The sequence below is a fragment of the Phalacrocorax carbo genome, chromosome 3 (assembly GCF_963921805.1).
Source record: "Phalacrocorax carbo chromosome 3, bPhaCar2.1, whole genome shotgun sequence".
Taxonomy (NCBI): domain Eukaryota; kingdom Metazoa; phylum Chordata; class Aves; order Suliformes; family Phalacrocoracidae; genus Phalacrocorax; species Phalacrocorax carbo.
In genome coordinates, this window is record NC_087515.1 from 15,743,539 (window position 1) to 15,759,688 (window position 16,150).

At 57.3% G+C, this 16,150-nt stretch overlaps 1 protein-coding gene across 2 annotated transcripts; it reads right to left on the bottom strand.

Moving 5' to 3' along the window:
• Nucleotides 1–849: 849 nt before the first annotated feature.
• On the bottom strand, nt 850–14,480 carry NFKBIE (NFKB inhibitor epsilon). 2 transcript variants are annotated; one of them, XM_064445994.1, is made up of 7 exons: nt 14,029–14,480; nt 3,254–3,356; nt 2,531–2,705; nt 2,438–2,494; nt 2,179–2,267; nt 1,660–1,908; nt 850–1,347 (listed from the first exon to the last, which is right to left on the bottom strand). In XM_064445994.1, the coding sequence occupies exons 1-7, from the start codon at nt 14,358–14,360 to the stop codon at nt 1,282–1,284; spliced, it is 1,071 nt and encodes a 356-aa protein (XP_064302064.1). In that variant the 5' UTR covers nt 14,361–14,480; the 3' UTR covers nt 850–1,281. The 2 variants fall into 2 exon arrangements, with proteins under 2 accessions (XP_064302064.1, XP_064302063.1); XM_064445993.1 differs by having other exon boundaries at nt 2,438–2,705.
• Between the last annotated feature and the right edge of the window lie 1,670 nt (nt 14,481–16,150).

Below are 16,150 nucleotides of genomic sequence, written 5' to 3' on the forward strand. Positions count from 1 at the left end.
TCCAGCCCAGGGCTGTAGAAGAGACCCGGCAAGCTCCAGAGGGGCCTGGAGGGAGCCTGTGCTGCTTTCCTGGCAGCATTCCCTTGCTATCTGTCTTTCCAAGAAGGGAGGAAGAAGACGATGGCTCACTCCAGAGCATCTTGGGCGATTGCGCCATCCAGGATTTGCCCCAAACAATAGCAGCTGCTCCAAGGCAGCAAGTGGAGAACTTCCCCTGGCTGAGGAGGGGTCAGGCATGCTCGGGTGTCTCTGTTCCCACAGCACCTTCCTTACTGCTTCCCTAATGTGTCGCATGTGCTCCTCGGGCTTGGAGAGGGGGCAGGGAAGGGTGGCGAGCTGAACACAGAAGGGAGCTGGAAATAACCCTGCCCCTCTCCTCCACTTTCAGCCTGGGGGAATCTAAAACCCAGGGAAGAGCCATACACTAAGTTTTTTAACAACCTCCCAAGCCAGGAGATGGGGCAGAATCTTTCTGTCCTCTTTGCAGAAGAGGAAATCATGGCACAGTAAGGCACTGAGACATCAGGCACCATAGCAGAAGCAGGGATCCATGACCTGGTCTTCTGGCACCTCCTATGCTCAGTCTTCAGCCCCAATGCCAGACACTCAGCAGGACAGCATGGGAACAGAGTGCCAGCCTCAGCCCTGAGCACTGGTAAGGCTCTGCAAGTGGAGAACCCCCATGGCTCCTGCTCACCTTCCGCCGCACGAGGAAGGGAGCAGGACCCAAGGGAGCAGGTGGGCTGGGGAAGCCCCTGCAGCCCTCATGAGCGCTGGGTGCCCAGGGTAATGCTCGGCCTCCTGCTGCTGCAGGGGAGTGAGGTGGGTTAGATCACACAAGACCTCAGGTGCCCGCAGCAAGAACAAATGTTTATTAGAGTGTATGTTAACTCTCCTCACCCCACACTTACTCTGACATCTTTGGGGGTGCCAGAGGATGCTCCATCCACCGTACAGTGTGAAAAGGAGCCCTCTCCTGCTCCTTTGCTGTGTAAGCCAAGACCCCCACAAATCAGACCCACAGCAGGGAAGGGAAAGTCAGTCCTGCTGCAGGGCGTACATAATAAAAGCCTCCCCTCTGTAGTGTTCGTAGTGCCACCTTCTTCCATCTGAGAAGGCAGTCTGAGGCTAACAAAACTTTTCCAATGGGAGAAGGGGGTGATAATGTCTCCCAAAGTGGCTCTGCTCCCACTGAACTGCAGGCAGGCAGGGTCCCAGCAGGTAGCAGAGCAACAGCGCAGAGGAAGAAGGCAGCCTGATGGGCCAAAGGAGTCCAGCCACTCATTCAGAACACACAACAGGCTTCCCCGAGATCTTCAGGTCATCGAAGGGCAGCAAGGCGAGGAGCTGTAAAGGCCAATGGTGCAGAGGCATAAGGATCCAGGATTGTGTTTCCACTGGGGCTGGGGTAGGGGCCTAGAACTGCCCTCCAGCTCTGCAGCCTCCCACCTCCCTGGGGATGTGCTGAGAAACCCTGGCTGGGCTTTCCCTAGGGCTCGAGGCAATATGCAGTCACTGCATGCACTCCCAGAGCCAACACCTGCACTCTGTAGGGGAGGACCGGCACGGCTAGGGACTCCTCCTAGGAGGTCCCCCCAAATCATCAGACTCCTGCACCCCCCAACATACTTCCACAGGCCTCCCCATACGCAAACTCACGTCGTCGTTGCCATCAGCCAAGTCCTGAGCTGTCTCATTCTCCATGTTCCTCAGCAGGGTGTCAGCCCCAGAGTGTGAGAGGATGGCAGCAATGGCAGCATCCTTGCGGCCCACGGCCAGATGGAGCGGGGTGCACCCGTTGTACATCTGGGCATCCACGTACGCCCCATTGCGCAGCAGAAACTGGACAGCCCTGCGGTTGTGGCACTCCACGGCCAGGTGCAATGGGGTCTTCCCGCTTGTGCCCTCCTGCAACCCGCAGACCACAAAGGCATGGGTGCAGGGTCCCCTCAAATGGACCCTGCAGCACCCACCTGCACCCCCTTGACAGGGTGCAGAGGGAGCAGTCCCCACCCTGACTGCTGTCACAGCACCCAACAGCCCCTTAAGGACTGTTTCTCTCTGTTCCCTCAAAATTCAGTGCCTCCAAGACCCACAGCAGTGCCTGCCCCAAGGCCAGAGGGAGTGCCCAAGGGAGCCATGCACTGTGCCCAGCCTTACTCCAATATCACACCTTACCCGAACATCGATGTTGGCACCACTCTCCAGCAGCAGAGACATCATTGGGATGTTCCCCTTCAAGGTGCTGATGTGGAGACAGGCCAAGCCTGGGATGGGGAGGCAGGAGAGAGCGCCACAGTCAGCCCAGGCCACCCAGAGGCACACCAAGACCAGCCTGTGCCTGCTCTGCTGTGCTCCCGGATCCCAGCATACACAACGCAGAGTCTCTGCCCCAACCCGGCCACCAGCTCTGCACCAGGCTGCCCCCAGGTCTCACCTTGCCAGTTCTGGAGCTGCAGGTCCTGGTGGTGCCCGTGAGGCTGGGCTGTGCCCTCTGTCAGGGCTGTGCCCCCTGTCAGGGCTGTGCCCCCTGTCAGGGCTGTGCCCCGCAGCAGCTCCTGGGCGCACTGCAGGCGCTGCTGCTCACAGGCCAGGTGCAGTGGTGTGTTTCCATTGCGGTCCTGCAGTCCGGGATTGACTCCCTTGTGGATCAGTGCCTGGATCACGCTGGGCTGCTCCAGGTACACAGCGAGGTGGAGTGGGGTCTAGAGGGGAGGTAGGAACAGAAATTAAAAAAGCGGGGGGATGCCCTGCAGGACACCAAGCGTGATGAGCCACGCCAGCCTACAGGAGCCAGCCTGGTTGCACGGGCAGGCTGCCACACAGGAGCCTGTCCCTGTCCCAGGGTTAAGCATGGCTGACACTGGGAGGGTGGTGTGCAAACAATTTGCTGCTCCCCTCCGTACCCCAGCTCAAGGATCACCCCTGGGGGCAGATCTCACTCTCCCAGGTTATCTACCACAGCCACGTTCAAGCCTGCTCCACCCTCCAGGGATGTCTGCAATGTCCTGGGGCCTCATAAAGGACCCCTTCAACCCTTTGGTGCTGGGAGCTGTCACACCTCTCTCTCAGGGTATCTCCTACATACTTCTCCTCCTCCCCAAAAAGGGGCTGCTCACATGGGACCTTGACCACGCTCTGGAGGAATCAGGTGGGTGGTCCTGGGGAAAGGGCAGATGGACTGGGCATCTATCCAGGGAGCAGCCTGTGGCACCTGCCTTCCTCCCATCTTCTGCCTATCACATCTGCATACCTGGAAAAGATCATTTTGGATCTCCAGCACCTCCCTGGGCAGCTGAGCAATGCAGCAGAGTGCCACAGCTGGGACACAATGGATAATGGCCAGGTGAACCAACCTACAAAAGGGGATAAAGGGAATGGGGAGAAAAGAAAAAGAAAACCAAAAATTAGTCCCGAGCGCCATGCTCAGGAACAGAGACCCTCCACTGCTGCATGGAGGAATAACCTCCCTGGCACCCCAAGCTGCCACCCCTTCCCACCAGCTCAGAGCTCCTCCATCTTGCCCTCTCCCTGGGGAAGCTTAGCAGCAGGGCAAGGCAGGAGCATGGCCTGAGGCTCCCCAGGGCAGTCCTTCACTCTGATCCCCACAGGTAACAGACTCTCCTGTCCCCGCAAAGCGCCACAGGGGACCTCACAGCATGTGTAGAGCTTGGACCCAGCCCTGCCCAAAGCTGGGCCTCCGACTGGGGCAGGTCTGAAGAGCCTGGCATGTATTTCGCAGAGCCCAAGGACCGGGTTTGGTGGCTGCAGAGGGAGATATGGGCTCTGGCAGCTGCCTGGGGAATTCCAGTTCCCCACTGCCGGCTGTGCATCGCACTTCTGCTTTCCCCTCCACAAAGGCAGCCAGCCAAAGCCGGGCAGGAGTCTGGCACCAGTCCAAGATCACCTGCGTGGCACAGTCCCCGTGCCAGCCGATCTGCTGGCCCACACCAATTTCCTCTTCTCTCCCCCACATCCTTCCCTTTCGGCACTGCTGCGGCAGGGCTGGCATGCAGCCCACTGGCGCAGGAGGACACTGGAGGTGTGGCTGTTGGAGCTTGGTGGCCAGCAGGGAGCCCACATCCTCAGGACCATGGCCCCCATGGCCATGGGGTGGCCAGGCTGGGGGACTCCAGGCTGCCTAAGGAGAGGTTTTATTTCCAGATGTGTCTGATGCCGGTCCCTGGTGCAGTCAGAACAGAAGTGAGAGCACGATGGAGGCAGAGCTGAGGGGGAATTTCCAGTCCCCTCCACCGACCTGCTGTGCCCCCGGGCCCCCCTGTGCAGAGGGACCAGCCCCCTGCTGCAGGGCAGCCCCCAGGCTAGCCCTGGCCATAGCAGGCAGCAGCAAGGAGCAAGCAGCAGCTCGTGCTCTGCAGAGCATGCTGAGCCTCCTGCTACCTCCTCGCCACCCATGCTGGGGCCCCTGGGTGGCTTTTATCTCCACCAGAGATCAGCTTTGAACCAAAGGCTGGGCTCTAAGTGGGCTCTTGCCGCCTACACTGCTTGGCGGAGGCAGGCAAGGACAAGGGATGGAGAGTGAGAGCTGTGCCAGCCTTGGAAAGACAACCTGCTTGCCAGACAGCCCAGCTTTGGGATGCCACCTGCCATGTGGGGGATGGACAGCGTTCCTCTGCAGGCAGGAAGGCAAGACCTGGCCCTAAAGTATTGCAGCAAAGAAGCAGGGCTGGGGCTGACTTCTTGCTGGGGGAAGCAGGACAACACAGGTGCACCGAGGAGCCCAGAGGCCAGCCCCCAAAATGTCCTTTCTTTGCCTCCTGCCAAGCACTGCCTTGAGGGTGAAGCCAGCACCTGGGACCCCATGTACCCTCAGATGAGCCCCATTTTTGGTGGCAAAAGAAGGCTGGTTCCTCTCTGCCATGCCGCTAGGGGAGAGGCTGACAGGAGAGGCTGCATCCCTGGGGAAGCCCCAGGTCACAACGTGGCGGGGAATTCCCCGCTGGAAGGAGAGGCCAGCTACATTTGCCTCTGCACAGCCATGGGGTGCCCCCTTGCCGCTGGTGCTGCCTGGAGCAGGGGAGGGGGCTGCAAGCTGGGGCCAAGTGGCTCCACGGGCAGGGTCCAACAGCCCTCAGGGACCACAGGGCATGGGCACAGCCAAGGGGCCCCAGCCAGGCTAGCTGGGGGCAGGAGCAAGGGGCAGAGCTGGGGGACCAGCTGCAAGAAGAATACCCCTCCCCTTGGCAGGCTCTTGCTGGCCCCAGCCCGGGTATGATGTGGGCAGGGAGATTCCCTGCTGGGTTTTGCGCCAGAACCCCGGTCCCTGCGGCAGGCACCTGCACCGAGGTGTCCTTTGCCCACTTGCAGGGACAGCCCCTGTTTCTCCAGACCTACTCCCAGGCGCCACATACAGGAGGAGGCCACAGGATCTGCCTTTTTCAGGTACAGCAGAGATAAGACTGCACAGACAGGGGACTTTCCAAGGCAATTCAGCTTGAACTTTAAACCTCTGCTGCTTTCACTTTCCAGAGCCTCGGTGGGCTCCCAGGGGAGAGAGCAGCACCCGCAGTCATGCCCCCCGCAGCCAGCCACCACGGCCCCAGGAATCCCCCTAGCCCCCCTGCCACAACCCACGCCATGCCACACTGTCACGCGGGGGCAAGTGGGGCAGTCACCCAGGGGAGGTGGAAACCCCAGGGCAGCCCTCTGCCACCACCAGCACCTTGCTCTTCCTGGCTTGGGTGGCTTTGCAGCTCAATGAGGCAGTGGAGCCACACTGGGCTCAGCTGATGCTGAACAAGTTTGGGCAGCTATGCTGCAGAGGTGATGGGGGTGACCATCCCTACCTGGCTGGAGCGCAGACTTTCACATTGAAGATGGGATGTGCCCATATTGAAGGACTGCTTTCTCCCCCTCCCTCTTCTCCACCCTCCTCCTCCTGTGCTTTCATTTCTGCATTCGTTCCCCCCTTTCCTCATTGCCAGCCCTCAACTTCCTGAAATGGCTGCAAGAGCCTTAAGCTACTCAGAGGAATCATGGGGAGGCCACTGGGCTGGGACAAACCTACCAGGAGTGCATGCGCACGGAGGCACTCTGTGCCACAGGCAGCGATGCCAACCAGGAATTGGGATTGCCTCCTGTTAACCTGGGAAACCTCCTACACCCAGGAGACCTGAGGTGCAGATATCGTGCCAATCTCTGCTTTCTTCTGCCAAGGCTACAAGCACACCTCTCTCTGCCATGGCAGCCATGTGGTCCAGCTGCCGACAGGCCGCTGCACGCTGGCACGCAGCACTCACAGCTGAGCCCCAAGAGCCAGGGCACGGTGACGGGGAGATACCCACTGGCTGCCAGCCACCCCTCCTCAGCCAGCCACAGCCCCATACCTTTGCCAGAACAAGCCCTCCACCCTGCCACACTCGCACCCTTGCTCTTCCCTCAGCTGTCTGTATGCCTTTCCTCTGCCTTACCCTGCTTCCCTGCTCCCCCCTCCCCATGCGCCTGCCTGCAGCCATGGGAATGGTTCTCAGCAGGGACTTTTGGAAAGGGCAGGGGATGGAGGACCTCTGCGGAGGGGAATTGTGGCCAGCCCAGTAGGACAGACTACCGGGCTCATTCTCAGCTTCTCCATTTGCTCACCAGCTCCATCCTGGCACAAGGGAACTCATTAGTACCCTGAATTGCAAAGGTGCCACAGGCACAGGGTACCCCTGGCACAGGGTGGTCTACCTATCACCAGAGAGATAACAATCCTGGAGCAGAAGGGTCAGGGCCGACCCTGGGGATGTCACCGGGTCTGAACACACAGCGCTGCCATGCCCAAGGCAGTCCTAGTTTAGGCACGGAAGAATACCCGTTTCCACAGTGCTGTCCATCTCCCAGGCTTCCGAGTGACCTCAAGTGCCTGGTAGGAAAAGCATCTGTGCCTGAGGATGCCTGCAACTGGAGGCAAGGAGTACGGTTAAGGGTGACACCCAGCTCTGACACACAAGCAGAACTGATGAAGCCCACCGTTTCTCCAGCTGCCCTTTTCCCTCCCTGTAGAAAAGCGGCTGATGCCCCTTTCATTCTACATGCAGATCCCCCATCTATGGAGCAAGACACCTTGTCCTCAAAGCAGCCTCTCCCTTCACCATCTCACCCCAGAAGCACCTAGGACAAGCGGTCCAGCATTCAGTAGAATTTGCTTTGACAAAATTTTCTCCCTCTCTAGATAAGGTCCCTGTCTGTAGCAGGAACAGTTTGCTCCTGGCTCCTGATTTTGGCTGAGCAGAGCAGTAGGAAATCATGCAAACAATTCACACAAGAGAAACTTGTTCAGGGGAGGAAATGGCCCCAGCAGCAAGAGAGGAGAGCGAGGGAGGAGGAAAACAGCAGGGGAATTCCACGCTTACTGTGCTCTCCTGTTCCAGCCCCATAACCTGCACTGCTAACCGCTTCCTCAGCCATCAGCATGAACCTCTGCCAGCAGGCTCAGCAAGCACAGCTCTGTCCTGCCCTGGAGCCTTCTGCCAGCCCAGCCTGGCTCCCTTCTTCCCCGCATACCAACGTGATGCTGCCCAACTCCATAAAACTGTGCCAGCTGCCCTCTGGCAGCTCCAGGGTAGCAGTAGATCCCAGCCAGCTGAGGATTCATCCCTATATCCTCTGCTCCTCTCCTGGGTCTCCTGTTTAACAGGTTTCTCCTCCCCTTCCCTGGGCAAAGCCCCTTCAGCCATTGGGTTCAGCCTCCCTGATCTCCAGCCTGGGCAGCAGCTGCTTCCCAGCCTGCTGCTCCTGGGGCCAAAGGGAGGGGTGGGAAGTGATGGGCAGGCAGGGGAGACAGCCTCCATCCTTCCTGTGGTGCTCTGTAGAGGGTCTGGTACAGGTGCTGGTGGATCAAGCCTGCTGGAGGCTGACTGGCAATGGAGAGGGCTGCAGGCTCCTCATTTTTCAGTGAGGTGGGGGAAAAGGAGGTGGGGAGGTAAAAGTGCTCCCATTCACCCATGTACTGCACCCCTGGCCTTACATTGGCTAGACTCTGCACCCAAACGTTTGAGCATTTTGCTCCATTTCTGAGCAGGCAGTGGGTCCTAGATTGCAGAAACACTACATATCAGATGCATGTGTACTGCCTCCTGCAAAAAAAGGCGTCTGTCCTGCACTACCATCACTGCAGGGGTGAGCCAAGCCTGAAAGCAGGTCAGCCCATCCCAGGCAGATGGAGCTGTTTCACAGACACAGGCCAAGAAGCCAGGTGAATGATTGCAATAAAAGCAGAAAACATCCTGCAAGGTCCATTGGCCATGGCAACTCCATTTCAAATGGAGCAAATTCCCATTCTTGCTCATGAAGAGGAAAACACATTCTACAGTTTCTGGACAGACAGAGATATCTTTAGGTCAGAGCACCCTTTTGCAAGAGGACAGTGACTGGACTTTGCCAGAGCCAGTACAACACACCCTAACAATCATTTACAGCTCCACACACATATCCTTGCTGCCTCATGATTTTCTTTTAATGAAGCACCAGCCATAGGTTTAGGATGTCTCAGGGCCTCCCTTCAGCCCTGCATCTGCCCCAGTCAGAGGGGCTTCCCATCTCTGGGGTGCAGAGAACATCCTGTGCAGCTCACGGAGAGGTGCCCAGTAACCACTCTCATAGCTCAGACCCCACAGCCTCTCTTCCTACAGTCACATCTGACTCCTCTTTTATCCACATTGCATTAAAAAAAACCAAACCAACAAAAATCAAAACTTACTTTGTTAACTCAGCTGAGCTCAACCCTTTCCCAGCAGCAGCCAAGCCTGCCTGCAGGGTGCAAGGACTTGAAGCCCACCCCACCTCAACTCATCTGTTACAGCCAGGCATCAGGCTTCTGCATTCCAGGACATGGAAATTTCCAGCCATTCTTTCCCTTCCTCTGTGCTGAAGTCCCCTGTGCCTCTCCCCAGCTCCAAGGCAAACCTGTGCAGGCGGAAAGTCTGAAGAAACTTCCTCCAGACCAGGCTGAAGTCATCCAAACAAGGGGAGAAAAAAAAAAATAAAAATCTTCTTGCCTGCACAATCTCAGAGGGCTGCCAGGACTTACCCACCTCACACTAAAGTTGTACATGTGTGACCCCTGTGGCAGCCAGCAACTTCTGGAGCATCTTAAAGGAGCCTGTGCAGAGCTGCCTGCCCTCGCTTGGAGGGGCACCAAGCCTCCTCTGCTCACCAAACTCCCGAGCATATACACAGAAAGAGCTGAGAGTCCAGGCAGGGGGAGCTGGACACAGCAGGTTCCCTGCTCCCCCTGGCCAGCCCCACATTAGGACTCATTTTCTTCTGTGCTCCACAATGGCAATGTGCTAGGGAGCAACCCAGGATGGACTCGAACTCCACTGGCAATTGGGCAAGAAGCTTTCCAAAGCCCCCCTGGAAAAACCAAGGGCATCCCTGCTTCCCATTAACTATGGCCATCCCACTGCTGGGCAGCCAGCCACAGGCCAGCCCAGATGAGCAAGGGGACTCCCAGCCCAACCAGCAACCAAGTGTGCTCTCTGCATCAGACTTCTTTAATCCTTCTTCTAAAACTGTGTCTCTCCAGTCCTCTGCTTCTTTTTTCTTCTTTCACGGTGGTTTCCCGTTGCTGTCACACACTGAGCATTCCCCCAGGCACAAGTGCTGGGATCCAGAGGTACGGGGGTTCAGCAACACCCCATTCAGCAGCACCAAGCAAGCAGCCACACCGGAGCAGGCAGCCTCAATGGGGACAACCTCTGTTCCCCTGCACAGGAAAGATCTCTAGTACAGGGCTACACTAGATGGGAGGGTTACGACTGGCACATGCCAGTGGATGGTTAGAAGCAGCTAGATAAGCCTTCACGCTCAATGCCTACCCACACAGGCAAGGGCTCAGCAGGGAAGGCCCCTTTGCTACCATCACACAGAGCAAGGCTCAGAACATCAGCTCCCATGGGGCCCCATTATTACTCGATTAACTGTCCCTGAGCCCTTGTTAAAGCATTTCAGCCCACAACTCACTGGCACGTGATTTCTTATCAGCAGACAGGGCAGCACTTGTCTCTGGTGGAAGGAGGAAGTCAGGCTTCCTCCGCTCCCCTCCCTCCTCGAAACACGCACCCAACCAAAACTGCTCAGTCCCATTTTCCATCTGAAGGAGGCCAAGATCTCTCTCCGATGATTGAGCTGGGGACCCCCGACCTTCACCCCCGCAGAGTAGCCACGCTGCTTTGCATATGGAGCCCCGTGCAGAAGACGGCCTCCTGCGGAGGCGCAGCCCTCAGACTTTCGCAGCCCAGCACGGCACAGCCAGAGGGCCCAGAGCAAGACTGCACAGCTGCCCCAGGGGCCCATCATCATGACATCAGGTACTGACAGCATAAACTGTGTGGCCCAAGGGCCAGCATGGGCAGAAAGGGAAACATGTTTTTAAGTTTAGGACACAATATGTAGTCCTAGGAAGAGGAAGCTCAGCCTAATTTCTCACACTGATGAATCAACCCTGCCTCTCCAGAGTTGGCAGCGTCCAGCTCTGGTAGGTGAGCGCCTCCAACTACTGCCATAAGTCCAAGCAAATGAGGAGGTTTTCCCTTATGCTGGTACCCAAGGGGTGATCCCATCACACCTCATCCCACCTCGAAGGAGCTAGTCCCACACCCACCCCTTTCCCAGGACACTGGACTCATGCATATGCCTGGCAAGGCAGGGAAGGAGGGAGTTCCCTCAGTGAATCCTAACAAAGGTTGAGCTTGTCCAGAGGTTGGGCCACAGTGATAAAGCTGCCTGCAGCCTGCTCAGAGCTAGCCATGTCTGCAGCTGGAAAGCCCCACTCTTCACTACCATGCTGACTAGTCCCATCAGGACTCAATTCAGCAGAAAAGGAGCTGGTTTACATGGAAGAGACTGCTTGGTTCACAAGGCAAACATGGATGCTTAGAGGAGAATGCTTGAGCACACAGGGCTTGTTCTCTACCTGGCTGCAGAATAAGCAGGATACATATCACCGCCCTAAGTGCACCCACCATCTTCTGCCTGTCACCCTGTTCCTCATCCTTGACCTCTCCTGCCATGCCAGCTCTGCCGTTCTCTCTTGGGGACTGATGTACTGGTGCCTGATTACTGCAGCTCTGACTTCCCCAAAGCAGAGGGACTGCCAGCGGCACTGAGGAGGTGTGGAGGGAGCTGATGCTTGGGCAAATGATTCTTGGAAGATGGCACCCACACATTTCACTGGCTGTCACACCCACACTCCCCTGTTGGACAATTTCCTTCCTCAAGCAGCGGGACCCCTTCTCATTTTGAGCATGGGAAGAGCCAGTTTTAGCCTCCTTGCTTCACCCTGCCTGCGTTAACACTCGTCTCCCACAGAGGCAGGCAGGAAGGTATTCAAGGAAGATCCTGCTGATGCTCCAATCGCCCAAGCACATGCTCCTCACCTCTGCCTCCACCTCATGCACTTCCCCAAGCAGCAGGCTGACAAACACAGCCCCCTCACAGATGCAGGCTGACAAACACAGCCCCCTCACAGATGCACCTTGAGGCAGCTCGGGTGGGCAAGCCCAGGGGAGCTACAGACAGCCAAGACTTCTACCAGATGGACAGCCAAGACTTTTGCCAGCTATCTCTATATGAGCCCAGTGCTCCTCTCTACTCGGTACCAGCCGGGGCATATGGGGAAATAGGAAGTACTTGGCCAAAACCCCTCAGCTCTTTGTATTTTCAGAATTACAATTACAGGAAAATGTTGTTGCCCAAGTCTTCTGAAATACAATGGTAGTATAATTTTAATTCTCAGCCTGGAGCTGTTTTGTGGCAGACAGTCAGGCAAGGCACACAAGAAAATGCGCCACTGATGGAGATGAAAAAAGTGGATGGGTTTGTCTGGCTGGATGAAAGGGATGAAGCCTGTGGCCATCTGATCCCTTTTCTCTGGGGACCTTCTGTCACCAGATGAGCAATTGCTCCATAGACTTTAGCATCACTATCAGCCCCATCTTGTTTTTGCATGCAAAACCGATGGCAGTTCAATGAGTCGCTGTGCCCTCGAAGTCCCCAGCAGTCCCCATTTGCATTGACCGAGTGGTGGATGTTCAGCATTTCTAAATATAAATGCCGCCTACCTCTCCAGCAAGGTCAGGAGGAGAGATAGGAATAGCAAAGGCAGAAATCCACAGCCTCGCCACTCTAACCACAAGAACAGGGTTTTTTCCCAGTGCTGGGAGCAGATCCCAGGAAAGCCAGCTCCTGCACAGACGTGGCCAGCCTGGAGCTGTATGAGCTGCAGCATCTGCAGAGTTTTTTCACCCTCCCTCGCTCTTTACAGATTTCCTGTTCTGAACTGCACTGTGAGTGAGAGAAAACAGAATAGCAACTGCAACCATTTGGAGCGCTCTCCTGCCTACAGTAACCAAGGCACCACCGCTTAATGTTTCCCTAGTTAATGAGATGCTTGTGTTAGGCTCTGGCCAAGCAAGTCTGACAAGCAGAGAGCTCAGCCACCTTACAAGACAGCCACAAGCAGCAAAAGCATCTCCAAGCAGCTGCATCTACTGGACTCACTAAAGAAAAGCAAGCAGGGAACCCTGGGCACACTGCAATGGACTAGTCCAGGGGCCTCAGAAAGAGGCATTACTTCCACAGATCTGCTTAAAAGACCCCTGGCTCTCTCTGTGGGCACCTTGGCTCTAGTGTTACAGTTGGTAAAGGTAGTGAAGCTCCTCCATGCCGAGGAACCCCAGAGCCAGCCCGTAGATAGGACAGGACTAGAAAGTACTATCCACACGCCCAGCTGGGGCGTGTGGGAGGCTGTGTGTAGTCTAACCTTGCTTGCCGCTAGACTTCCAGCCAATCCTCAGAGCAGATCCCACAGTGAGCGTTAATGAACTAATTAGCAGATGCACAGGCTCCTTCCTAACTGGGAAGTAAACACTTGGGCTGGCTCCCAGCTGTTCTTCAGCCTCAGGACCAGATGTGCTCTGCCAGGCAAGGACAGAGCCTCCTTGCTGCTCCCACTACTGAAGACATTTACTTGCTCGTGTTAGTGTCTCTTAGTTTCTCTTCCTCTTGCACCATTACTCAGTATTAAACTCCAGCCTGGGTTTGGGGCAAAGCTTTGCCTTTCTCAGCTGCAGGCACACTTTGCTCATGCTCCGCCTGTGTGCTCACGGTGAAAACCTTCCATTGAAGGAACATACAACAGGAAAGAGCTGCGATTAGCTGAAGGCAGTTACCAGAAGCCAAACCAAATACCTCCGGTGTGATGCCTCTGCCCTTGAGATGGCATTACAGATGTGGGAAGCCCCCCCCCCCCCCCCCCCCATTAAGAGAAACACTCATCTCTATCACAGAGGCTCAGGAGGGCAGCCCCGTAGCGTAGTGGGGCGTGCGTCACAAGTGTGCTGAAAGCTGCAACTGTGCAGGCGGGCTGGCAAAGCAAGGCAATTTCCACCTGAGAACAAAGAGTTCTTGGGTTGCTCAGTTGAGCAGCATCTGTGGCTCTAACACTGCCGTCTCAAGGTCTTGCCCTGCATAGCCAATCTCATTTCGGGTCTTGCTTACGCACTATCTCACGCAGCCGAGCCTTCCCCATCGGGGAGGAAATGTTGCATTCTCTGGGGAAGAGACAGCCGGGGGGGGGGGGGGGGCTTGATTTGCGCCCCAAAAAACCACATAGTTGCTAGCAGCCCTGTAGCCAGTGGAAGTTGGCTTCCTACAGCGGGCCTGTTCTATGCCATGTTGCCCAGGGTACCTCTCTGTGCTCACTCTGCTGGAGCTGGCTCAGCTGCCCCACTAGTCACCCACCCAAACCCATGCCAGGGTGCCAAGCATCCGTGTGCAGCAAAGCAAGGCGGGAGGCTCTCAGGGCAGGGGATCCAGGAGTCCTTCACAGCCGGGCTGAACGTGTGCTTTTCGGGACAGGGCTAGGGACCACTGAAGGTAAAGACCGGCTTATCTCCCGGCTCCGGCTCCGCGCCACCGGCACACAGCCAGAGGCCAAGCCCGGGGCCAGAGGGGCGGGGTGGGGTGGGGGGCCCGGCGCTCGCAAGCCGCCCCCCGGGGAGGGCAGGGGCTGCCGTCACTCACGTGTCTCCGTCCTCCGAAAGGTAGGTGAGCGCCTCCAGCTGCTGCCGGCTGAGCCCCTCGGGCGGCGGCGGCTCCTCGGGGCGGCAGGCGGCCGGCAGCCCGGGCAGAGACTCGGGAAGGGCGCCGGAGCCGTAGCTGGAGTCGAGCCGCTCCTCGGCGGCGGCGGTCTCGGCAAGGGTCTCGGCGGCCGGGGAGACCTCGGTGGCGGTAGCGGGGGTCTCCCTCCCGCCCGGCAGCGAGCGCAGCGACTCGATGCCCGAGTCGCACTGCCCGTCCTCGCCCTCCCAGCCCGCCGCCTCCTTGCGGCACTCGCCGCCCGCCGCCCGCGACATCGCTCAGCGCCCGCCGCCCGCCCGCCCCGGCCCCGACCCGGACCCCGGCCCCGGCCCCGGCGGGCTCATGGCCGGAAAGCCAGCGAGCGGCGGCCGGCGCGGAGGCTAAGGCGCCGCGGCGGCAGCTCCTCCTCCTCCTCCTCCTCCTCCTCCTGCCCCTGCCCGCACTGACTCAGCCGCGCCCGACTCCGCCTGCCCGGGATTCCCCCCGCCGCCGCCCCGCCCCGGCACCCCGAAACGGAGGGCTTCCTCTCCCCGCCCGCTTTGTTCGCAGGAGGACTAGGAGGGAGAAAACCCACCCGTGGGCACGCCACGCGTGGGCGAAGGCCGGCAGCCTGGGGTGCGCGGGGGAAGGTGGCCGCACCGTGTTTCCCTAAGCCGGGGCAGTACCTGCCGGTGTGTCCCAGACCAGCCTCCTCCCCTGCCCTGTTTGTCTGGGTTCTTTAAATAGCAGGAAGGTTTGCCAGGGGTGGGAGAGGGACCGTGTCAACCCAGGCGGTGTGCAGGTGCTTGCCGATGCTGCAGGCTCTATGAGAAATGATATGGTGGATGTCACTTACTGGTAGCAGAGATAGGTGTGAACAAGACCTTTGCTTTTCCCGTGTGCATGGTTTAACCTGTCTCACCCACTGAGAAACCTTCTTGTCGGTCCTGCCTTGTCTGGCCTGTATGGGAAAGGCCAGGCGGTCACTACAGTTGGCTGTGCAAGTCACTCGGTCCAGCCACTTCCCACCACCTTCCTAAGTAGCTGCCGGGGCTTGCACAAGAGCAGCCAGGACACAGAGATCAAAACTGAACATAGAAGTTCAAACGAAGGCCCAGCCTTTGAATCACTGACCAGGCTGCATTTCAGTGCTCTCCTTCCAACATCAAAACTATCCAGTTGTGTTTCTCATGGATCTGCGGAGACTTTATCTAGTTACTTTCCAGTGTCCCAAGCAGTGGGCTTTCCTCAGAAGACAACCTAGATAGTTCTGACCCTTTAAAATCAGTTTCACTTGTTGCTTTTATTGCTTGATGTGCCTCTCTGCCTCCTCAGGGCACCCATCTTTCCAGTTCAGCCCAGCAGGAGGGGAAGGATCTCTTGGTGCCACACATTTGCAAGGGAGCTCACCTGGGCAGAGCGTGGTGGTGGGTATGGGGCCAAGTTCACACAAACCACATGCAAAGCGCCAATGACTTCCCCCTCTTGCGCTGCAGCTGCTGCTTCGGGTTTGCGTCACTCCTCAGCACTGGCCGCCAGGCCTTTAACCACAGACTTGCTGCAGGCGAGTTACCCACGAAAAGTGCTTCTGACCAGGCAGGAAGAAGGTTTTGGGGTGAGAGGGCAGCAGGAGGCAGGCAGGGGAAGTCTGTTGGCATCAACAACTTCCAGTCACAAGTTTTTCCTCCTACGCTCAGGATCTGTTTCTGTATCTCCAATTGTGTCCCTAGCACTGCCTGGCTGCAAGACTACAATTGCTAAGGGAAAGGAGCTTCTCCTACATCTTATCAGCTCTGTCCAACACAGGGCAGGGATCTGGGCCATATATTCGTGTAACTCCCTCTCACACCCTTATGGTGGCTGCATCCCAGCTCCATGTGCATCTGCAGCTGATGTTCCTGAACCCCACCCAGAATTTTACACTTTCAGCTTTCTGTACCCAACTGCTGCTAGGTTACCTATCAAATACCTTCCAAACTGCCTTTGCCGTTTTCTTTAGTAACATACTAGATGGTGCTATAGATGCAGTTCCATCATGGAAAGATTTCCTATAGACGTTTGCGTGGATGAAATCAGGTATTGGGAG

Excerpts from the sequence above, each read along its gene's own strand:
- NFKBIE (XM_064445993.1), bottom strand. The coding sequence starts at position 14,360 with ATGTCGCGGGCGGCGGGCGGCGAGTGCCGCAAGGAGGCGGCGGGCTGG. Across the intron at positions 2,706-3,253 it reads TCCAAAATGATCTTTTCCAG|ACCCCACTCCACCTCGCTGT; the intron begins GTATGCAGATGT and ends CCTCCCCTCTAG. Across the intron at positions 1,909-2,178 it reads GTGCCAACATCGATGTTCGG|GAGGGCACAAGCGGGAAGAC; the intron begins GTAAGGTGTGAT and ends TGCGGGTTGCAG.